We start from the raw sequence: 24,062 nt of genomic DNA, 5'->3' as shown, positions 1-24,062 counted from the left end.
GACATCAAAAGTAGAATAATATAGGCAAATTAAGAAAAATTGCCAGGATAACAAGTTTAATCACTTTCGCATTTCTTACATGTAGTTTAATTATGACAACAAACATCTTCAACCTCTACACCATACTTGAGAAATTGAACGATACCAACTTCGTTCAATGGGAGAGGAACCTGAGAAAGGTTCTAGGAGAAAGCGCAGAAATATTGGACATTTCGATCCCCGTGCTTTCAGAAACTTCTTCTGATGAAGAACGTAAGCAAGTAGACGATATTCGAAGGAAGTCAGCGCCAGTAACCGGTTTAATGCTAATGGCCATGGAAAGAAAATATAAAGATATGTTCATTGAAATGGAGGCATACACCATTATTCGACGGCTGAGAGAAGTGTTTGGAACACAATGTCGAATGGAAAGATTTAGAATCACAATGGTGACACTGGGAATGCGACTGGAGAAAGGGAAACCCGTCCGTTATCATGTTTTGGAGATGATTGATCACTTCAAAGACATGGAATGGATGGGGTCTCCTATGCCAGTCGTAATGGCAGTTGACATCATCCTGAATTCATTGGATGAAAGGTTTCAGGATGTAGTAGCAAACTTTGAAGATAAGTTTGGACGGGTATCCTTCGAAAGTCTACTGGCGATTCTGGAAGTAGCTGAAAGTAGATTCAGCACCCCTGAAACTCTAGAAGAGATTCTAGGAATTCAGGAGACTGTAAATACGGGAACGGAAGACGTTAGGAGAAGGAAGCAGTCTGGCAGGAGAATGGGCAGGAAAGCACCAAGACCCAGAACTATCCTTCCTAACAAGAGATGTCTTGTGTGCGGTAGTACATCTCATATTCGATTAAGAGATTGCCCGCGATTCTTGGAAGATCTAAACGACGGAGCTGGGAGTTCCGGTCAAGGTAAAAATTATTAAAAGTTATTCAATTAAATACACATTCCTCGAGGTATGTGATACCTAAAAGACTCTTATCATTATGAATGACAGGAGCAAGAGGGAACTGAGTATTTATTGAAGAGGAGATGAACCTGTCGAAAGCTGAGAAGGCAAGAGTTGCTGGAAAAGCTCAAGAAGGATCATAGACTCGATAGGCAATACTTTAAAGTAGTTTTAGTATTTCTTTTTCTTTTTAGAACAATGACTCTGTAATGAGATTATGGGAGTGAATAAAATATGAGATATTTTATGATGTTCTTAAAAGAGCCTATCTAACTTTTAAGTAATTTTAACGAATGATCCGACTTAGTCATTCTAAATCTTGTAAGAGTACAAGAGTTCAGTTAATCGTAGAAAATAATGTTAGACATGAAAGTCTGCGATTAGTGTGATTAGAATGGACGTAAGACTTGATTGTGGAGAAGTTTTAGAAACAAATCCAAAATCAAGAAGTGGGTCTGGATGACTAAAGAATATGATGAGATCATAAGTTCGATAGTCATCGGTCTTCCAAAACACAAAGTCTAATACGAATCTGCCAAACCACTAAAAAACCTAAAAAGCTATAGTAAATAATTGAGTCCATTTGGATATGGATATTATTTTAGAAGGAGTTCTAAAAATTTGTCAATTATTCTAATGTCTAAAGCGTGTTAGACAAAAGTTCTTCAAGAAGAAGAACGGGGTTTTCTCGCCAATCATCGGAACACAATGAGATTGTTGCTCTCGATGGTGTCTTCATTAAAAGGAGGGTCCTTCTAAGAAGACAAGTGGGAGGAAAAATCGAATGGGATTCGATAAAGAGCAACAAGAGGAAGTAAGGAGTTACTTGCCTTGAAATAAAAGAGAGTAAGAGTTACTCGGCTTAAAACGAAAGAGAGTAAGAGTTACTCGGCTTACGTGACAAGGGATGTCGACTTGAATGGTTCAAAGAGACGATCGCCTGGAAACTTCTTAAGGAGTTAAGAAGGTTGCTCAAAAACCCCAAAGAATCTTTAGAAGATTCAAAAGAACTATAGCAGAAACCACTCTGAAATTGGATCGGAAATCCAAAGAGATAAGAGTAAGAATGGTTAAATCTTGTGAGACAAGAAGGTAAGTGGGAGTGAAACAAGAGTTGTTTCAGGTCCTGTATGTAGGAGACATACAAGAAAGGACAAGAAGACGAGGGTGAATTAACCATGGGCATCAAAAGTCTATGGAGATAGACCGGAGGATGATAAAGACTCGTTCAAAAGGAGTTTTGAAGAAGTCTGAATAAGAAGTTCTCTTGGAGAGAAATTCTACCCAACTCCCGTGATAAACACAGGAGAGACACTTATGTTAGAAAACATAAGAACGATCATGAGATGATTGTTGTTTACCCGAACATCTATAAGTACTTGGAGTACGAAAGGATGACGTCGCCCATACAAGTCAGAAGATTGAAGAAAGTCATAAAAGTAATCTTCCAAAAATAAAGATAGGAATCTTTTAGGAAGGGCTAACAGATGGGAAAGAGTTTTCCATGCTGGGAGTCGTTGCTTAACTCTACTAGATAAGAAAGTAAAATTAGAACTTGGGAAGTGCTAATTTCAGTGGGAGAAAACTGATATTATCATAACAGCTTACGAAGAGTTCGAAAGCAAGGTAATAACAAAGCGAAGTGAAAAGGAAAATAAACTGTCACCTTAGAACGATCATGAGATGCTCGGGTCTAAGGAATTAGGATCCAGGAGGAGAATCCTAAAAAGACTTGTAAAATTGAGAACGTGAAGGAGTTCATGCGGGTGCTCAAATTTTACAGACTCTTGTTATCCGAAATAAACTGGGTTTATTTCGTCATCTAAATTGTGGTTTAGAATTTAGACGACAGTCCAAAAGGATGGAGTGTTCCAGGTAGGTTTATTAGATACGTGATCTAATGAAAGAAACCTTACTAAGTGAACATGGAAGCACATCATCCTACTATCCCTAGTCCAGGTCATTAGTTGGACAATAATGACTTAGGAAGACTAGCATGAGGGATTGACAAGATAGCGCTGTTTCTTGGGCTATGGGAATAGGAGTATTCAAAGGTCAACTTCATGGGTGTATAGTTGATACACTGGAAACCCGCCGAATGAGAGTACTTCAAGAGTTGAAGTTATAAGATGTCATAACTCTCATTTAAGCAAATTGGAGAGATTCCTCAAAACATGAGTACTCACTCAGTTTATGGAAGGAATGTCGAACTTTGGTACCGTCAAACGCCATCCGTAAAAAGTGGTTATAAAAGCGGCATACTGGGGGAGACAGGATAGACATGAAATTGAGTGGGAGTACAAGAATGGATTATGTTTTCCTGAGTAAAATCAGGATAAAGTATCTCCGGGCCACTTGATGAGAAACAACTGAAAAATGCATGGCCGTGCTCAAACGGATTAAGAGTTAATCGTTTGGATTGGAAGTTGTTCTCGGGATCAAGAGAGTCTGATGATGAGATACGAAAAAACATGGGAATCGAGCATTGCACTTGTTCTAAGTACAAGTGGGAGACTGAAGGATATAATGCCTAAAGTCTGAAGGAATGGTATCCTTCCGAAGGAGTGTCCTTCGACCAAGGATGCAATGCGTGCAATTTGGCTATTAGGATCTTAATGAGCTTATTCGGAAGATCATTAGTCCGGTCCAATTAGGGGTCGTAATGCTTAGCTAGAAGCCAACTACGATCGTCGAATCAAGAGTTGATTCGAGGCTAACATAGACCGGATCCTACAAGGGTTACACAACAGAGTAATGATTTGAACGGAGAGAATTGACTAGATGGATAATGGCAAATAAGTGGATTGGATCCGTTATTGGTAAGTCCTGAAAGATTCGGAGAAGTCCGAAGAGATAAACATGTCCGGGCCCAAAAGGGAGGCCCGGAATGGCTTTAGGAAGGCCGGCCATGTGATGGCCGGCCAGGCCCTAAGTGGGCCGGCCAATGAAGCCCATAAAGGGCTATGTTGGCCGGCCACACTAAAGAGACCCAATGGAGGGTATTTTGGGTGTTGCCTAATAATTAGGTTTATGGAATCCTAGTTTGAGTCTAATACCTCTTCTAGGGATTTCTATATATACCTAATTATACAACCTAAAGAGAGAGACAACTTAAGAGACAACTTTAGAGATTGAATTCTCAACAACTGAGAGGGTTAACTGAAAGAGTTTCAGAATATACATCTCAGAGAGAGAGAGAGAAAAGGAGTTTTCTCAAGTATCTAGTCAAGAAGAAGGAGTTCTTCATCTCAACCTTCAAGAAGGTCCTAGCTGACTGAAAGGAGGGAGTTCAAGTTATTATTCGGTGTCTCAAGTAGAGGAGCTACACTTGGAGCTCTTATCTTCCGAATACTGATCGGAATTTAATTCGTGGGAAAGCGATTAAGAGGTAATCATCTTTCCAATCTAGTTCATTGGTATGTTCATGTATAGATCCTGGAAATAGTGTTAAACATATGATGTTTGAGATTCCGCTACCAACACTAGTCTATTAGGTGTATGAGATACACTAGGTTATTCCCCTTCACTCGAGTCGAGCCGAGCCGAGTAGTAAGATGTTTAAGCTCGGTACGTGTATTTGACTGTCGAACTCGAGCTCGAGGTCGTTCGAGTAATTGTCCACTTGTTCAAGCTCGGTTTGTATAAGTTTGAAAGAGCTCGAGCTCGAGATCGCATTCTTTTAAGCTCGTTTATCAAAATACTTCAAATGAAAACTTTTAATATATCAAAATACTTCAATGATCATTTGTCACATATAATAATAATGATTAATGATTCATATTCCGATAATTTTTTAATGGTTGATATTTCATGTACAAGTTTCAATACTAATACGTAATTATGTACTACAATATTATAAGAGTATGTTAAACGAGCTGTTCACGAGTAGCTCGTGATACACTGAAGAATGATCAAGCTCGACTCGTTTACATAAACGAACATGATTTTGGGCTCGTGTTAAGCTCGTGTTCGTCAATATTCGAGTCGAGCACGAGCAATAGTCGAGTCGAGCTCGAGCAGCTCGTTAAGAGCTCGGCTCGTGTACACCCCTAGGGGAACTACTCACTGATCATTGTCAACGGGTTGTCATCGATAATGACAAAGTAAAGAGATGATGAAATTAGTTTTGAAAATAAAAGGGTGAAAAATAAGAAAAATTGTGATTTTTTTAGTTTGGTTAACAAAATTATGATTTTCACCGTCAAACTAAAATATTTGACAAATATAGAGACTAAACTTTTTTTGGCCAGCGCTTTGGGGAAAGCTAAATAGTTTCCTGGGTGTGAAATTTTAAAGGGAATATGCAAAATTTTGAAAAGTTTCCGGAGAAACATATTTTATGGGGAATATGGTTCAAAATAAAAAAACTCTCCCCCTCACCTCCCTCCACCTCACCTCACCTCCCTCCACCTCATCTTCTCTCTCCACCTCATCTTCTCTCTCTCTTCTCCGATTAGGTCGCCGGCCGGAAAATTTTTCTGCCGGCGACCATGAAAAAAAAATAATAATTTCACTCACTCTCTCTCTCTAGAAACTCCGGCGAAGGGGTTTCCCTTCGCCGGAGTTCCGGTCTGTTCTTCAACAGACTGGAACTGGTCTGTTGAAGATCTGGTATGTTCTTCAACAGGCCAGATCTGGTCTGTTGAAGAACAGACCGGAACTCCGGCGAAGGGAAACCCCTTCGCCGGAGTTTCTAGAGAGAGAGTGAGTGAAATTTTTTTTTTTTTTTTCATGGTCGCCGGCCGGAAAATTTTCCGGCCGGCGACCTAATCGGAGAAGAGAGAGAGAAGATGAGGTGGAGGGAGAGAAGTGAGGTGGACAGAGAGAGAGAGGTGAGGTGGAGAAGCTATTTTGTTTTCCCCCTAAATAAAATTGTCAAACAAAATTGACCAATTTTTGACCAAGTCTTCACACCCCGGAAACTATTTAACTTTCCCCAAAGCGCTGGCCCTTTTTTTTAGTTGGTCACAAGTTATCCCCAAGGTGGTGTTAACCATAAAAGAAATTGTACCAGTGATTAAATTTCAGGGGTTGGTGGGCGATTACAAAATTAATAAATATTGCGTTTAAGGTCCAAACTTAATATAGAATAGGTAAAAGTTTATTTTATTTTTTTGAATAATTATTTTTTTCCTCATACCCATACACAAATATATCACTAATTAATGCGTTAATTGTTTAGTGGATGTGTAGATATGTGTAGGAATAGATTTGTTTTATACGCAACACAAATCAAATTGCGTGAAGTTAAACAGTAAAATATATAAAGTTATTTACATTTTGTTTAATGTGATAACATATAAAGTCATGAAAAAATGATTTGTTTGGTAAATCCTAAAAAATAATTTGTATTCCCTACTTTTTTTTGGTCTTTTGACTTATTTTGTGTTGATGGAGTATTAGACTTATGGTATTGTTATGGTATATATTCTGGACACTTTGTCAAAATTCTTACATTTACCTTCTCTTATTGATTGTTCAGCTTCGGTGAAATGACAAAATTGGATTAGGTTCAATATTCAAACCACCCAATAGTAGATTTTTTTGAATAAAAAGTAGTGTACATAGGACACTCCCAAATGAAATCAATTATTTTACATATTTGTGAAAGTCATCTTATAGATGCGGCAGATCCCTCTATGTTAATGCAGGTAGATCAGATTTAGTTTTGATCTCGCTAAAAAAAGTACCTTTGAAGATGAAAAGAGAAAATAAGCATCTTTCAATATACATAATCTTTTCAAATCTAGGGTACTAGAAGAGTTCCCATTTCTTAATCGATAGAAAGAGAGAGTAATAAAGATGAGATCAAACTATAAAAGTAAAAAAGATTGAAGAGAAATTTGGGGAAGAAAATAAAGAGGTTAAGGAAGAAGAAATATGTTGGGTAGTTGTCCCTAGCTAAAACCGAATTACGTGCAGAGAAACGAGAGTATCTGAATCGTGAGAGAAAAAAATAGGGAGAAGACACATGAGTTAGTTATTTTAGGGGTATCGTACTGATTTTGATATTTTTTTAAACAAATTACACTAATACCCTCTTCTCTCTCCACCTCACCTCTCTCTTCTTAGGCGACCTTTAAACATAAAAAAATATCTCTTCTCTTTAAAGACTCCGGCGATGGGAGACCCCTTCGCCGGAGTGTTTAGAGAGAGAGATGAAAGAATTTTTTTGGGCTATTTCCCTAGAAGCACCCTACTTTGTGACCACCTTCCCGCGAAGCCCCCCACTTTATCGAGAAGGTCTCCTTTTTTCCGTTACCATTAAATGTATGTTACTCTCTCTCCTCCATCTCATAACTTCTCTCTGCCACGTCATCTATGACGCCACATCATCATCTTCTTTGACGAAGGTCGCCTGCCAAAAATTTTATCGGCCGACGACCTTCAAACATAAAAAAAATTTATCTCTTCTCTCTCTCTCTCTCTCTCTCTCTCTCTCTCTCTAAGCCCTCCGGCGACAGAGTTTCCGTTCGCCGGAGGTAGGTTTGTTCTTGTTCGTTGAAGCAGGGGGACCTTCTTTTATGTTTGAAGGTCGATGGGCGAAAAAAATTTCGGAGGAGAGAGAGGTGGTGTGGAGAGAGAGAGGGAAAAGAAATTTAAAGTACGAAGGTCGCCAGAAATTTTGACTGGTCGACGCACTTATCGAAGAAGATGATGAGGTGGTGAGAGAGATGGCGCGGTAGAGAGAGGTGATGAAATGGAGGAGAGAGAGTTAACAGACATTTAACGGTAACGGAAAAAGAGATCTGGATAATTTTGATAAAGTAGGGGGTCTTTCGAGAAATAACCCAATATTCAAATACCTCATTAGGGTTTCTGACATTCAAGAGTTACAAAGATTATCCACATATCCGACGCAAATTCTTTCAAATCTACTAAATAATGGAGTCAGTGTAGATAGAACTTGGTTGATTTATACGTACCTTCTTTGGGAATGGTGGAAATGTACAAATGCATCGATCTTTAATAATACACCCATTGATGTCCATCGATGTTGGTTCATAGAGTCGCCCCGTATTGTTCTAGGCGCTCTCTCCAAACATGCCACCCGATTTTCTATATTTATTATTGTTATATTATGGATATCCTAGATTTTTGGTATGATTTTCTTTTGTTTCCTTTTCCATAAATTAGTTATTACTTTATTGAGAGAGAGAGAGAGAGAGAGAGAGAGAGAGAGATTTTATTTTATTTTTTCAACTCTTGAAATTTCTTTTTTTTTTTCTTAAATTAGTTATTTTTTACAAGGACACAGTTATTTTTTTCCTTTAAATAGGTTATTTTATTTCTAAGAATGACTATATTTTAAATTTTGGAAAGAGTTTGTAGACAATATCCCTTATTAAAAAAGGATGTTTGTCTCGGTCAGCGTTTTCCCTTCTGTGTTATTATTATTATTATTTTCCTTCTATATAGGGACATATACAGTTTAAGTTGGAATATTAAGTAAAGGATGTTTGCAACAAAAAATGAAGTATTCAAAATGAGAACCACGGGTAGATATCTGAATATTGGTTGAAAATCAAGAACACTTGGAATTTTAGAAACATTTTAGGTAATCTCAATAAAGATTCAAAACTACTAGTAATCATTTAAATTATACTGTTTCAAAAATTTGTTATAACGTACATGTAAAGAAATAAACTTTTCTTTTTATAACTTACAGAATGAAATCGGTTACGAATAAATTTGACCTTTAGCTCAGTAAAAACAGAAAGAATGTAAAGATTATGACATGTTAGAAACATTTGTCAAAATAGCACATGTTAGGAAGACCCGTTAATGAATTTCCATGTGAATACTCTTTACACTACACCCATTTGCAGAAAAGATTTTGTTGTTTTCCTAAATTACTCTAGAGACTTCAAAATATTCATTAAATGAAAATTTTCACAAATGATTAAGAAATAAATCATCCAATTCCATTAATAACCTTCTATACCTCTATATAAAGATGTCTCATACCAATAGATATCCTCACTACATCAACACTTCTCTCTTGTTTCTAGTACAATTTCTTTCTCTAGTTTTTATTTGTTTCTCTAGAATAGCCATGGGTTTGAAGGTTTATGGACTTCCTTTGTCTGCTCCCACTGTCTCTGTGTTGACTGTGCTTGCTGAGAAAGGAGTTGACTATGAGCTAGTGCCCATTGATCTCTCTAAAGGAGAACATAAATCCCCTGATTATCTGGCTAAGAATGTTAGTAGTTCTCTAATTTCTTTTTATTTTATGGGCAGACTCTCTGTTTCCAAAAAAAAAGAACTTCAATTGACATTGTTTTAAGTACTATTTAAAAGCCATATTGACTTTGTTTTCTTCTTATTATCTTTTGTTTTGCAGCCATTTGGTAAGGTTCCTGCTTTAGAGGATGGTTCACTTGTGCTTTTCGGTAAGTTTCTTCTCATAATTTTCTAATGCCTGTTTTTGTTGAGTTTTACCGAGGTTGATTCGGTATCATCCTAGACACATATTTTCATCAAGTGTTTTTGAAAATCTTATTTGATTTAAGATCAATAGAACAGTGGTGAAATTAGTGCTCTGGGCAATAAGATTAGGAGTAAAATTCTGATTTAAAATCTGACCGGAGATCTGGAAAGGCCCGAGTCAAATACCAAAATCTTTGTTTTTTGTTGGATTTCATGGTCTTACTTATTTGGAAAATTGATTTGGATTGATTTTTTTTCGCTTTAAACCAAACAAAGATAAGTCCCAAAGTGAATATTGTGACCTTGACGCCTGACCAAAACAAGTTAGATTCAGACGAGTCAGCTTCAGACAAGACTCAGATGAGCTAGCTTCAGACAAGAGTTGTTACGAGTCAGATTCACCCAACTACGACTCAGACGAGACGGTATCAAACAATAAAAATAAAACAAACACCACCTAAGCGATTGTAACGCTTGCTGTGAAGAGAAATGTTCTTATATTAACAATCGTAAATATTTATGTTTACTTTACTTTTTGTAGAATCACGAGCAATCAATAAGTACTTGGCTGAAAAGTACAAAGGTCAAGGTACTGACCTTCTTAAACATGACAACATTGAAGAAGCGGCATTAGTTGGAGTGTGGGTAGAGGTGGAATCCCAATATTTCGCCGAACCTGCAACTTCAATCATCTTTCAACATTTTGTGGCGCCTATTTTCGGCAGAGCCTCTGATCAGTCGATCATTGATGCAAGTGTCGAGAAACTTGGTGCTGTGCTAGATGTGTATGAGAAAAGGCTTAGCAACTCAAAGTACCTTGCAGGAGATTCTTTCACCCTTGCAGATCTCAACCACCTTCCTCAAACTTGCTACATAATGCAAACTCCATATGCAGATGTGATCAACTCCAGGCCCCATGTTAAGGCATGGTGGGAGGACATCTCAGCCAGGCCAACTTTCGTCAAGCTTGCTCCGGGCCTGAAAATGTAGAAGGACTAGTGGAGTACTTAAGTGTGTGGTTCGTGTCAGTACTTTGAGAAATAATGTTTCGAAATTGGAGTATGCAATAGAAAAACGCATTGGATCTTATCGTTTTTGGGATCTTAATTTGAGCTATTCTCGCCATCTTCTTTTCGTTGATAGTTCATGCCAAAGGCTAAAGATTCAAAAGATAGTTCCAAATAGGATAAACTAATCTATACATTTTAGGACTCATACCCATAACTAAATCGCTCAGACAAAAGGGCTAGGCCACTGGCAACATATGGTTAATCCCTTGAAAGTTTTAATCTATCCTACCTAGAATTAATTAAGAACAAAATGATTAATAAATTCGAACTTAGAAGGAAGAAAACGGAAAAATATGAACATTTACGCATTCAGTTCCTTTGGCTAGTCTTCAAATTATCTTTCCCTCTCTTCTGCCTCCGGGCACGGGCTCTCCGACCAAAATCCCTTTTGAATTTAGAGCTTCTCCTCAGATAATTGACCTGCAAAAGCTCAAATTGGACAGCTTGTGATTGGAGAGTCATCCAAGTGGTTAATCTAGTTATATTGATTTTTTTGCACTAGTTATATAGTTTATGAGGTATAATTTACGTTCAATGGATGCAAGCGATGTGACCAAGCGTGTTACACAAGGTGAAATGGTATGACATTATTATACAACTAATGACAAAATGAGCAAATATAATGTTCATATTAAGCATAAAAGCCATAGACATTTCAGAATAAAAAAAAAAGGTTAATTTCAATCTGGTCTCCAATTCGTGACCAACTCGTCGTTTTAGCCTCTGTAAGTGTCTGACAGTTTGATTTGGTCTCCGAGCGTCAAGAATATTTCAACCTTTTTCATATATACTCTTAATGGGCCAAATAGAATTCTTTCTAAATAAACTTCAAACATTTCAATCCACCTCATCACTCCTCTCTATTTCATCACCTCTTTCCTTCACTTCATCTATCCATCTCACCGAAAAACTTCAAACTTGCTTTTTTTCTTTGTTTCTCTCTCTTCTTCTTCCTTCTTCATTTTTCTTCTTCTCTTTCTTCATCTCTCTACACTAAGGTTTGGGATTTTCCTAAACCGTAATTCTGGTTTGGGTTTTCCCAAACTCTAGATCTGGTTTAAGGTACATATTGATACAATTCGTCGAAGGTTCATTAAAGCTCCAAGTAGATGAGCTTATAAAAGGTAAAGCATGTAAAACACAAGATACAAAAGAAACCAAAAACAAAAGGCAGGAAAACCAAAACGAACTATAGCAAGAACGACACTCTAGGTGCAATAAAAAAAATCTTAATTACTTATCAACCTCGTGAAATAGTAAAAATTCGATATACTGTTACACTCTATGATTGGGGACCAAAATGGAATTAACTTTAAGAAAAAAGATAATCAAAAGTCGTACAAAGACGAAAGTACTCCTTTAATTTGACCAAACCCATGCTTGTAAAATCAAAACTTTGGAAAAGGTTGTTTGCAAACAATTGTTTGCAAAATTGAACTTTTGGAAAAAAAAAAAAAAAAAACTCAGGCATATCTTGTAAACAAATGTTTGCAAAAATCTTACAAACAGTTATTTGCGAAAGTGGAACTAGATTGTCATGGCCAAAATCTTCACATAACCCAACCTCTATAAAATCTTCGTTCAGCATATAACTTAGACTTTAGTCAATAATCTTAGTCAGTAGTGGGTTAGTGGAGTCTAGATAATTAGTTATATTGAACAAGTCTTTAGCACTTTCTTAGTAGTTCCTACATTTTAGCATTGTTTGTTGCACTTTAGTTGTAAGACTACTATAAATAGTCTTTGAATGTGACGCTAGTGGGATTGGAATCGGAGCAGTGATGTCTCAAAACCAACGCCCAATAGTTTATTTCAGTGAAGCTTTGAAAGGGTCAGCCTTGTTACTATCTACTTATGAAAAAAAATGTTGGTCATTGTTAAGTCAATTCAAAAGTGGTGTACTTATCTCCAAGGCAAGTCATTTACTGTTCGTACTGACCAAAGGAGCCTGAAATACTTACTAGAGCATCGAGTTACTACTCCAGCCCAAACTAGATGACTTTCCAAAATCACGGGGTACGATTATGAAATTGAGTACAAACATGGACCTGAAAATCAAGTAGCTGACTCTCTTTCGAGGATGGTTGAATTTCAATTCTTACCTATCTCGATGGCACATCCAAATTGGTGGGACAACTTACGAAAAGAAGTGCAAGAAGATCATTTTTATCATAAACTAAGTCAAACTCAATCACCTTCTAAGCTAGCACAACGAGATGGTCTTTGGTTAAAAAAGGGCAGGATCTACTTGAATCCCATCTCATCCTTAACCCAACAAATTATTGCAGATTTTCACTCATCACCGACTGGGGGACACTTTGGGTTTAACAAAACTCTTTCTCGCATCAAACTTCGTTTCAAGTAGCTTAATATGCAACAGGTTGTGAAGGAGTTTTTACAACAAGCGAGATATGTCAAAGATATAAGACAGATTGCATGAACCCAGCGGGCCTACTCCAACCATTGCCTATCCCAGTCCAGATGTGGACTGAAGTATCCATGGATTTTATCGAAGGACTACCACCATCAAATGGTCACACAGTTATCGAGGTAGTGGTCGATCGCTTGACAAAATATGCATATTTTGTTGCTTTAAAGCACCTATTTACAGCAATCACTGTGGCTAAAGCCTTTGTTGTCAACATATTTCGTGTTCACGGTGTTCCAAAATCCATTGTAAGTGATCGAGATAAGGTGTTTCTAAGTTCTTTTTGGAAGACATTATTTCAGTTACATGGAACCAAGCTTGTATGAGTTCAAGTCAAACTGATGGACAAACTGAGGTAGTTAACCGTACCCTAAAACGACATTTGTGATGCTTCGCAGGTGATTAACCACAAAAGTGGCCTGAATGGATTCCTTGGGCCGAATTTAGCTATGATACATCAACCCATTCCTCCACCAAAATGACACCGTTTGAAGCTGTTTATGGTATCCCTCTGCCGAGTATTCTTGCTCATACCGCAGGTACTTCTCGCATTCAAGCAATTGATGAGTACCTCCGTGCACCATTTTACGGGTACTGCGTCATAATCTCTCCATGGCAAGTCAGCGAATGAAATGTCAGGCAGACCGGAAACGAAGAGAAGTCTAATTTGATGTTGGCAATTATGTCTATCTTAAGCTCCAGTCGTATCGTCAAACTTCAATGGCCTTCCGAGCTTCGGTGAAGCTTGCTCCACGTTTTTTTTATCCTTACCAGATTACTAAAAGAGTGGGTGCAGTATCATATCAGTTAGTTGTTCCTCCAGGTTCCAAAATTCACAATGTATTTCATGTTAGCCTGTTGTGCAAGCATTTGGGACCATTGCCAGCTGCAGTTTCAACTCAACTCCCTCCAATTTCAGAGGATTTTGTGATATTACCACAACCTGAATTAATACCTGATCACCGAGTTATTCAAAAGGGGAAATATCGCCCAAAACGTGAGATCTTGATCAAATAGAAGGGGGCTCCGAAGGAAGATGCAACATTGGAAAAATGAATGGCGCTTCACTAGGTCCTATCCAGATTTTTCTCCTTGCGGACAAGGAACCTTAAGGGGGGGATGAATGATACGGGCAGCATATAGTAGAGTTACAGATTATTCAGCATATAACTTAGAGCATCTCCAATGCAAGACTCAAGAAAAACTCTAAAAGTCTTATATGTCAAGTGTGAAAAATGGATCTCTAAATGGTCTCTTTTCCTATTTGGCCATTTATAGACACTCTATTACAAAACCTTCTCCAATACAACACTTAAAGAGAAACTCTAAAAACCTATATTTTGATTTAAAACTAATGGATTTGCTTATGTGTCACTTAGAGTGTCCTCTTAAGGATCTCTAAATAAATCTTGACACGTCACTTTAGAGATTCATGTTGAGTTTTGCATTGGAGATGGATTTTCAAGAAAAACTCTAAAAAATCTTATGTGATACTTTAAGATTTAGAGTTTGAGTGTTGCATTGGAGATGCTCTTAGACTTAGTCAATAATCTTAGTTAGTAGTGGTTAGTGGAGTCCAGATAATTAGATAATTAGTTATATTGAACCAGTCTTAGCACTTTCTTAGTAGTTCCTACATTTTAGCATTGTTTGTTGCACTTCAGTTGTAAGATTATTATAAATAGTCTCTTCTATTCTAAATTCAACTATATCAAAACTTCAATAAATAACAATTTTGTTTTTGCAGAGAGAAATTGATCCACTAAAAAATTGATAGATATTACTTCTAGAGAGATCAATAAATCCAATATAAAAAGGCCAGCGCTTTGGGGAAAGCTAAATAGTTTCCGGGGTATGAAATTTTAAAGGGAATATGTAGAATTTTGAAAATTTTCCGGGGAAATATATTTTATGGGGAATATTTTCTAACATCTCATGTATTCGCCACCTCATCGTCTTCACCGGTGAAGGTCGCCGGCCGGCCAATTTCCGGCCGGCGACCTTCAACCACAAAAATAATTTTTTTTTTTTTTTTTTTTTTCTTCTCCTCTCTCTCTAGATCTGATCTAGAGAGAGAGGAGACCTCCATTGGAGGTCCGAACAGACCTTCAATGGGTCTGTTCGGACCTCCAATGGAGGTCTGGAACAGACCCATTGAAGGTCTGTTCGGACCTCCAATGGAGGTCTGTTCCGACCTCCAATGGAGGTCTGCAAACAGACCTCCATTGGAGGTCCGAACAGACCTTCAAAGGGTCTGTTCCAGACCTCCAGGAGGTCCGAACAGACCCATTGAAGGTCTGCTCGGACCTCCAATGGAGGTCTGCGAACAGACCTTTTGAAGGTCTGTTCGCAGACCTCCATTGGAGGTCGGAACAGACCTTCAATGGGTCTGTTCCAGACCTCCATTGGAGGTCCGAACAGACCCATTGAAGGTCTGTTCGGACCTCCAATGGAGGTCTCCTCTCTCTCTAGATCAGATCTAGAGAGAGAGGAGAAGAAAAAAAAAAAAAAAAAAAAAATTTATTTTTGTGGTTGAAGGTCGCCGGCCGGAAATTGGCCGGCCGGCGACTTTCACCGGTGAAGACGATGAGATGGCAGAGAGAGAAAGTGAGGTGGAGAGAGAGAGAACTGAGGTGGAGAAGTTATTTTGCTTTCCCCCTAAATAAAATTGTCAAACAAAATTGACCAATTTTTGACCAAGTCTTCACACCCCGGAAACTATTTTGCTTTCCCCAAAGCGCTGGCCTATAAAAAACATGACCTAAAAATAGAAACAAGAAAATCAGAAAAATGGATAGATATTATTTTTCACATGAAAATCACAAAAGCAACAACCCATACCCATAAGGGCTAGTAAAAAAACCACACACAAAGACTTTTCATTTCTGAGTCCCCACGTTATTAATGATTTGGACAATGCTATTTATACACCCAAATACATAAGAAGTCAAGAAAGTAGGCACTTTGAGAGTGAATTTTATTCAACTTTACCTAAATAAAAGTGATTTACAAATTTTAGGACTTAAAGTATCTACTTTCTTGACTTCTTCTGTATTTTGGGAGTCTGAATCACATTATCCTAATGATTTATGATCTGAAATAAGATCAATGATGGCATGATGCTATTGTGTAATGCAATCCTTTGTTAAACTATTCCTTCCTGAGATGTGAAATTTGGATGATTTCTGTTAGGTTATAATAACATTATTTTATGGTTATTATGCAAAAAGATAGTGAATCAGTAGCCATCTTCCAAAAGCATAGTACAAACTTTTTTATTCTATTGTGAAAGAACATGGTCGGTGTTAATCTAAGTCTTTGTTGCAAAATAATTTTAATTTTATTACGAAGAAATGGTAGTGCGGAGTAATTAAGATGCAAAACACGGCTAAACTACGCGGCACAAGAACTCGTGAGAAACTTGTTTATCTTAATTTTGTAATAAATATATTATAGCGCAGATTGTGGATACATGTCTTTCGTAAAAACAATAAATTAATATTTTAAACGAGCCGTGTAGAGTACATCGAGTAAATAATTATATGTTAGATTCCTTTTTAGCATTGAATTAATAAAAATTAAGGAAATGCCACAAATATATTTAACTTAGAGAAGGGCATTACTGTAATAAATGCTCCTCTCTTGTCTAATTACATCTTTTTCTTGCTTATAAATTCTCACAAAGTGGATCTGGTCAAAATCACAAAGTCATCTTCCTCTCAAGCTCTCTTTAAAATTCTCTCTTTCGAAAATACAAGACGATCATGGCTGCTCTTAAAGTCTATGGAAACATTATTTCAACAGCGACACAGAGGGTTCTCGCTTGTGTAGAAGAGAAAGGTCTAGCGTACGAGTTTGTTTCTATTAATATGGCCGAAGAAGAACATAAGAAAGAACCATACCTCTCTCTCAATGTAAGTTCGATTACTCTTAAATTTCATTTATTAGAATATTAATCCAAACGCACCTTTAATTCCTAAATATTTTTTTTATAATCATTTTTTCAGCCATTTGGTCAAGTTCCAGCTTTGGAACATGGGGATGTGAAACTATTTGGTAAGTAAGATATAGGGTTATTACTTTTTGACCCTTGTATATTTGTCTTTTGGAAACTTTGGCCCCTAAACTAACAGATCGAGTGGGGTTCTATTAAGTATTTTCTCTATTTTCCAACCTTACCATTCTTTGTATGCTCGTAATTGTTTTACTCGCCTCAAACAAAAATTCGATGGCAAATAAGTCGACTCTCTCCCGAGGATTTTTCCTCTAATCCCGTGTGTTTTTTTGTGGGGAGAGAGATTCCTCTATCTCCCCTTCATCTAGCTTCTGACCAAGAGGATAGAAAGCACCCCCCCCCCCCCCTTCCACATAAAAGCGAGAGGAGAGAGAGATTCGTTGGCATCCTATGTGTTTCTCAAGTGCGGAAAAGAAAGTAAGAAAGGGAAAGAAAAAGATAAGAAAACAAAAGAATGAAAGCAGTGATAAAGATGGATGATAATAAAATATCCAAACGAAAACAGGACCAAACTGTTAGATTTCGAACTAAATTTACCAGTTGGTCACAAATTGTTGGCCAATAATTCTAAAATATAAGCACCAACCAAAATTAACTAAGCATATTATAGTTGACTAACTTTTATAAATTTCCAGAATCGAGGGCAATTAATGGGTATATAGCTCATGAGTACGCCAACAATGGAACTCAACTAACCTACCCCGATAAGAAAATGGCTACGTTGTTGGTATGGCTAGAAGTTGAAGCTCATAAGTTCGAGTCAGCTTCATCAGCTTTAGCCGGGGAGTTATTTTACAAGCCGTTATTTGGTATGACCACAGATGCAGACGCCGTAAAGGAAAATGATGCTAAGCTGGCTAACGTATTGGACGTTTATGAGAAACGGCTTAGTGAGTCGAAGTATTTAGGTGGAGATGAGTTTAGCTTAGTCGATCTTCATCATTTACCTAATATTCAATGCTTGATTGATACACCTACTATGGAATTGTTTAATAGCCGCCCACATGTTTCAGCTTGGAGTAAAGATATCTTGTCTCGCCCTTCTTGGGTGAAGGTTGTTGAGATGATCAAGAGCCACTAAGAATATGGATTTTGTTATCCAATTTCATTTTAAAGATTAAAAACTATTGTGAGTGTTTAATCTACTCACTCTTGTTTGTTGCTTTTCATTTTTAATAAATAAGCTTTTGCTTTTTTTTTCAAATTTTGAGTAGAGTGGGTGTCTTGTTTTTTTTCTCATTTTCTAAGTGTGATTTATAGCTATTTAAACAAGTGATAATATGGTTCCCTTTTTCCTATTTCTTTTCCTAAGTGGGCTAATCATGTCCTGGCAGGCTAGCATTGTCGACCTCCTAGAAAACCATGGCAGGACATGTTCAATCGTGACAAACAAATGGTCCGCGAAAGCAAAATATTGTGGTCTATCGCTAAGCCACTATAGCCCATTCTAAATTTCTATTCAACACCATCAACAATATGACAAAACAATCATTTATAAGTGTTACAATGGCAACACAACAACAAAATTTCAAAACAATGTAGGATCTCATTCTAACCAATTTGGCTAGAGTTCAATAGTTGAAAGCATCACAAGCTCACGCTCTCACCCAAGTAGCACAAAGCACGTGGTCTCCCATGTGAATCAACAAAGCTAAATATTCCTCATTGCCGATAGCTAATATCATACAACAACATTGATATGCCAATAATCATTGCAAGAAGAAATAAACAATTATGTGAAAATATGCTCAAAACTGAAATAATCAAGAAGCACAAAATTAAGATAAAGTAATACTAATTTTCCATTGACATTTGTAAGTTGTAATAGTAATGACAACTACCCAAAACACTAAAGTAGAACCCTAACCTAAAGAGGATCCAATCAACATCCACATTAACCCAATCAACCAAAAAAAGTTAGATACTGATTGATTACAAAAGTACTTAAAACTAATAACAATCCTAAACCCTAAGCCTTCTTAGGAGACTTTCCCTCACTAACTTTCTCACTCTTCTCAGTCTTTTTAGGCAACAAAACAGGGTTTATATTAGGAAGAACTCCCCCAGCAGAAATGGTGACTCCAGCAAGTAATTTCCCCAATTCTTCATCATTCCTCACTGCTAATAACACATGTCTTGGGATGATTCTTGACTTCTTATTGTCTCTTGCAGCATTTCCGGCCAATTCCAAAACCTACAAATTTTGAAAAGCATTCAAAAATTAGGGTTTTAAATCATCAAACCATTGTGGGTAATGACTAAAATGATGAAATCTGAAATTTGTATATGGATTATTACCTCGGCGGCTAGGTATTCAAGAACGGCGGCAAGATAGATCGGAGCACCAGAACCAACCCTTTGTGAGTATCGACCTTTCTTCAAGAATCGAGCAATTCTACCAACTGGAAATTGTAAACCGGCTTTGGTTGATTTTGTAACAGATTTCTTCTTCTCACCTCCTCGTCTTCCTCCTTTTCCAACCTTTCCTGCTTCCATTTCTGAAACTTGAAACTTTTTCTAATGAATGAAAAAGAAAACCAGACAAAAGTAGAATTAGGGTTTCTAGAGAACGAAATAGAGAGAGAGATTGGATTATATTGAACTCTGTGAATAATTTGGATTTTGGTGGTGTTCTTATAGTGTAGTGAGATGGAGATTTACTTTATGATTTTTCTCCTCCCTCGATCACCATCTAACGGACAGAAAACTTACATGTCAGCAATCCGTGTGTTTTTGTTTTAGCCAATGAATTCATCCTTTCTGAAATACTACAAATTTTTTTTGGAGGGAAATTTGAATTTTTCATTTAGGCGGGAACAAGAGTTAAAGTTGATGAAATTTCAATTTTTCAATTTTTATGAATTGAAAATAAGAAAAGAACCGGAACTGTTATAGCCCATTCTGATTGTGGTTAATTTCGTCAATTCCCTCTCTCACACTCTCTAGGTTATTGATCTCTTCTCCTCCTGCATACCCAAATCTAAATACATATACATACTCCCTAAAGATATATCAATAGAGAAAAACTAATCTCTTTGGAATTTCTCGTACATGAACTCATGATCGTAGGAAATTGGATCTAAATGTTATTTTTATCTTCACTTAATTGATGTCTGTGAGTATCTGCGTATAGAGGATGATTTTTTTTTTTTTTTTTTTTTAAATCCTTCCATTCATAATCAGAGTTTACAAGATAGCCCGTAAGTAAACGAGAAACGTAAAACTAGGGTCTGAAAACTGTAAAAAGATTAACCGAAGGTCTTAACTAGCTACATTGCTAATTAGCCGGTGCTGAACTCGCAACAATTCCATGTGCACGAGTTATTCTCCCTTGGACAGTATTGCGCCGCCACATGGCAAGTTACTAACCGTACACGCAATCTCAATATAGTATCCAACGGCCTCCATGGTGTGTAGTCTTGGTCGTCCGTGAGAAATCTTACGATGGATCTCAAATCCCCTTTAGTAGTGGATCCCTAGTTGAGAAAATGGTTGTTTGGGTTGTAATATTATTCATAATAACTAAAAGATCATGTGTATCTTTCTATTGACTAAAAGGTGATAATATATAATATATTATGGCTAATCATATGTTAAGCTCAAAATAATTTAGATAATTACTAATAAGGTCAATTTGTATTTTTTTTATCTCCAAAATACCCTCGGCTATTAAAATCCGGTCTCTCGTTGCAAACCCGAAGTTGGGTTTCTTCTCTTTCTCTCTCCAGAAATTAGGGTTCTTCTTCTGTTTTTCTTTGTGCAAATCTGGAGATCAGATAAAGAGGGATGATCAAATGACCTTATCGTGAACCGTAGTGAGAGAGTCATAGAGAAGATCAAGCGCTAGAGAGAGAAAGCTAAAGATGGCATTCATGAGAGGAGATCTACTGGTGGTGAAGTTAGAAATGGCGTTCATGAGAGGGGAACAATTGGTGGCGAAGTCCGGTGTTCTTATGATTGCATCGGTATTCCTTCTAAAATGTATAACACAAAGTTCATGGACCAGGTAAATTCAAATCCAAATTATCCATTATAATTGCCTGAGACAAATTTGGATGGGATCATCATGAGAATGCACAACAGTTACCCTAGGTGTTGTTGTTGTTAAAATTGTTGAATCTTATGCAAGAAAGTTCAATTGGTATTGTTTACTTTATGCAAGAAGGTTCAATTGGTTTTGTTTACTTTATGCAAGAAGGTTCAATTTAGGAATTCAGTTGCTATTAGTGAAGTTTATCCTTTGAATTGTGAAGAATGTTCTTATGATCCGTGCAAAGAGTCTAGAGCAGGGATTGGACTTGAAGTTGGGAGAACTGGCGAGAATTTGGAAAGGAGGGTGCATTATTGTATTTCTTAATTGTATTAAGCAAGCATATGATAGGAACCCAGATCTTGTGAACCTTGTTGTGGATCCTGCATTTGCGAAGGAAATCGTTGAGCGAAAATCAGCTTGGCGCCGTGTTATCTGTCTCGCTATCAATTCGGGTATTAGTACCCCGGGTATGTCTTCTAGTCTTGCTTATTTTGATACTTACAAGAGGATAGGCTTCCAGCTAATTTTGGTCCAGGCTCAAAGAGATTATTTTGGAGCTCATACCAATGAGTGGACCGACATGTCTGGATCGTTTCATACCGAGTGGTTCAAGATCGCTAAACAGTCAAAAATATAAGCGCAACATTCTTGATCTTCTACTAAATCCGAATTTGGTGAAATAATTGCTTTTCGATTACATTTTATATCCTATTGTAGTTCATTTGCAGGTTATCTGCCTCTGAAACTCATATTAAGACTTCCAGTTTAGATCCCCTTTTTCAGGTGGTGATTAATCTTGTGTTATTTAATGTGTGATGAAGTAACTAGAGCAAGAACTTCAGATTTATGGTCACTGTTAATTGAATGTTATGAAAATCTAAGTTTTAGATAATGTTCTTGCATTGCTTTTCTATGTAACCATTTGAACTTGACTTCTTTGATTTCAACTTCCCTAATCTGTCTTGTTTTGATGCCATTTTCAGGCTCATCCCAAATTGAGTGATATGGAGAAGAAGAAGATTCGACTCATGAAACTCCAAATAAGTTGAAGGTTCGACTCATGAAACTGTTCTAAGCAATCAGTTGAAGGTTCGACTCATGAAACTCCAAATAATTGGTTCTCTATGCAAACTGTGGTTCAAGTTCTTTACCATGACAAACAAAAGCTTCAAGATTCCATGAACGATAATCTAATGACAGTAGAATCATCCACAATGCCGGAAAAAGTTAAAGTGTATTATATGGATTTCCAACCATCCAGAACCGAGTTATTGAGTTTACAAAGACAGAATGAAGAATTGAAAGTAGAGTTACTCAGTATGCGGATGCGGATAAAAGAACTAGAGAAATCTTCGTTAAGCAAATCGCCTTCTACTAGTACTCTGAAGTCTATGGGTAAGTCACAATTGCCTAAAAAGTCTATTATGAACACATTGTCGAAAAAAATTGGATGGTTCTCCCCCTTTATGAGTCTCGATGGCGTCAAGACTTCTGACATCAAAGGCCAAAAGAAATCAACGACATTCTATTTCATGAACGATTTAACTAGCTCTTAAGAACTATGTAGTAGTTTTGTTACTTCTCAAAGAGCGCACTATCGACGCTCTGAATGCTTAAGAGGATTAAAAAGACATTCTTTCTTCTAAAATCATAAATTAGTTTCTCAGTACTAATCTCTCTTCAAAAAGCATTATCGATGTTACAAATGCTTAAAAGGATTTAATAAGTGTTCTATTACTGGATATTGTGAGCACCCAATTTGCTCCCGCCGACTCTATCTCCAAACTCTATGTAAATTTTCGATATAAGCTAAAAAGACAAAACGTATTGAAGGTTTAATCTTAAAGTAGAATACAATTAGAATTTTTAAGGTTTGATCTTAAAGTCGACCACAAAATTTCTTCATGCGTTTTATATGATGAATGATAAAATCAATTCCAAACTCAAGATTTCGTAGACACATACTCTTAATTTATATTTTAGATATGCAAATTGAGTTTGCAAGATATGCAACTCAAGATTATATTCCGCAAAGCTTGCAAATTATGTTGGCAATTTATATTTTGCAAACACAGTTTGCAGCTTACATTATGCAAACACATGTTTGCGGAACAGATTGTTGCAAACACGTTTGCGGAACAGATCGTTGCAAACACGTTTGCATAACAGATCGTTGCAAACACGTTTGCATAACAGATCGTTGCAAACACGTTTGCATAACAGATCGTTGCAAATACGTTTGCAGAACAGACCGTTGCAAACACGTTTGCATAACAGATAGTTGCAAACACGTTTGCAGAAAAACGTAAAGGAAAAAAACGCCGGGTTTTTTTTTTTGAAAAAAAGTATTAAAAGTGGATCTTGTTAGAAAGCTAATGAAAAATCATTTCTAAATATATAATTTTTATAGAAATCCGACATCTCATACAAAAGTTATATCGATTTAAAGTTTAAAGAAAAATAAAAGAATTTAGTTACACAAAATGACAAAAAAGGGTATTTTAGTATTTGCACACTTTTTGACCTGAATAATAATTTTCAAATGTTTTGTGCTTTTCTAATCATTTCCAATATTATTTTGACCTTTCTAGAAATTACCTCTCCCTAGTTCATCTGCTAGGGCAGCTCCCATAACAAACCCTTGTAGTTCACAGCGAAGGGGAGAGGTGGGAGGAAAGTTAACATGCCTGGATGCGAGTACTCAATTGGCAACGAGGGGGAAAACCTAGACATTATCTGTGATATCAATTGGATTGATTTTAATTGTAGAGTTTTATTTGATAAGGTTGATTTATTTCATGCTCTAGGGTGGTGTTTATTTTTCTAAGTATTTGAATCTAACTAGTCCAAAATTGACTTCTCTAGGTAAAAACTAATTTTCTAATAAAAAATACCTCCTAAAATTCTTGCTTCGTGAAGGGACTCGTATGGGTCTTAGAGTACTCAACTGATGGATGAACAATGGCAAATTCTTTACTAACACGATTACAATTTTTTATCATCCGACTATTGATTGGAGTTCTCTGTTATTGTTCACATAATCAAGAAGGTAGTACATAAACTCTACTCTTTGATTTCACTATTGTGTTTTGGTGCTTCAAGATCTTAGTAGTATCTCAATATAACTACTTTGATTAGT

At 36.8% G+C, this 24,062-nt stretch overlaps 3 protein-coding genes and 1 long non-coding RNA gene across 5 annotated transcripts; 3 read left to right on the top strand and 1 right to left on the bottom strand.

Moving 5' to 3' along the window:
• The first annotated feature begins 8,934 nt into the window (after nucleotides 1–8,934).
• LOC147559410 (glutathione S-transferase F13-like) lies at nucleotides 8,935–10,464 on the top strand. Its single transcript, XM_086661312.1, has 3 exons — nucleotides 8,935–9,150; nucleotides 9,292–9,340; nucleotides 9,919–10,464. Exons 1-3 carry the CDS (start codon nucleotides 9,004–9,006, stop codon nucleotides 10,365–10,367), a joined length of 645 nt encoding a protein of 214 aa, XP_086517438.1. The 5' UTR covers nucleotides 8,935–9,003; the 3' UTR covers nucleotides 10,368–10,464.
• Nucleotides 10,465–16,499: 6,035 nt separating this feature from the next.
• Nucleotides 16,500–18,188, top strand: LOC147559409 (glutathione S-transferase APIC-like). The gene is made up of 3 exons (XM_086661308.1): nucleotides 16,500–16,789; nucleotides 16,883–16,931; nucleotides 17,526–18,188. Exons 1-3 carry the CDS (start codon nucleotides 16,640–16,642, stop codon nucleotides 17,969–17,971), a joined length of 645 nt encoding a protein of 214 aa, XP_086517434.1. The 5' UTR covers nucleotides 16,500–16,639; the 3' UTR covers nucleotides 17,972–18,188.
• A 480-nt stretch (nucleotides 18,189–18,668) lies between these two features.
• Nucleotides 18,669–19,522, bottom strand: HTA7 (histone H2A 7). The gene is made up of 2 exons (XM_086661309.1): nucleotides 19,189–19,522; nucleotides 18,669–19,084 (listed from the first exon to the last, which is right to left on the bottom strand). The coding sequence occupies exons 1-2, from the start codon at nucleotides 19,384–19,386 to the stop codon at nucleotides 18,860–18,862; spliced, it is 423 nt and encodes a 140-aa protein (XP_086517435.1). The 5' UTR covers nucleotides 19,387–19,522; the 3' UTR covers nucleotides 18,669–18,859.
• A 1,069-nt stretch (nucleotides 19,523–20,591) lies between these two features.
• On the top strand, nucleotides 20,592–22,589 carry LOC147559407 (uncharacterized). Of its 2 annotated transcripts, none has more exons than XR_015234583.1 (2): nucleotides 20,592–21,390; nucleotides 21,907–22,589. It is a non-coding gene; the product is annotated as an uncharacterized LOC147559407 (long non-coding RNA). The 2 variants fall into 2 exon arrangements; XR_015234582.1 differs by having other exon boundaries at nucleotides 20,592–21,706.
• Nucleotides 22,590–24,062: the final 1,473 nt, after the last annotated feature.

Source organism: Eschscholzia californica, unplaced genomic scaffold, assembly GCF_041429995.1.
Source record: "Eschscholzia californica isolate CP2 unplaced genomic scaffold, dmEscCali1.0.p SCAF_2, whole genome shotgun sequence".
NCBI lineage: Eukaryota > Viridiplantae > Streptophyta > Magnoliopsida > Ranunculales > Papaveraceae > Eschscholzia > Eschscholzia californica.
Note: the sequence above shows the minus strand (reverse complement) of the source record. Positions and strands in the feature narration are given on the sequence as shown.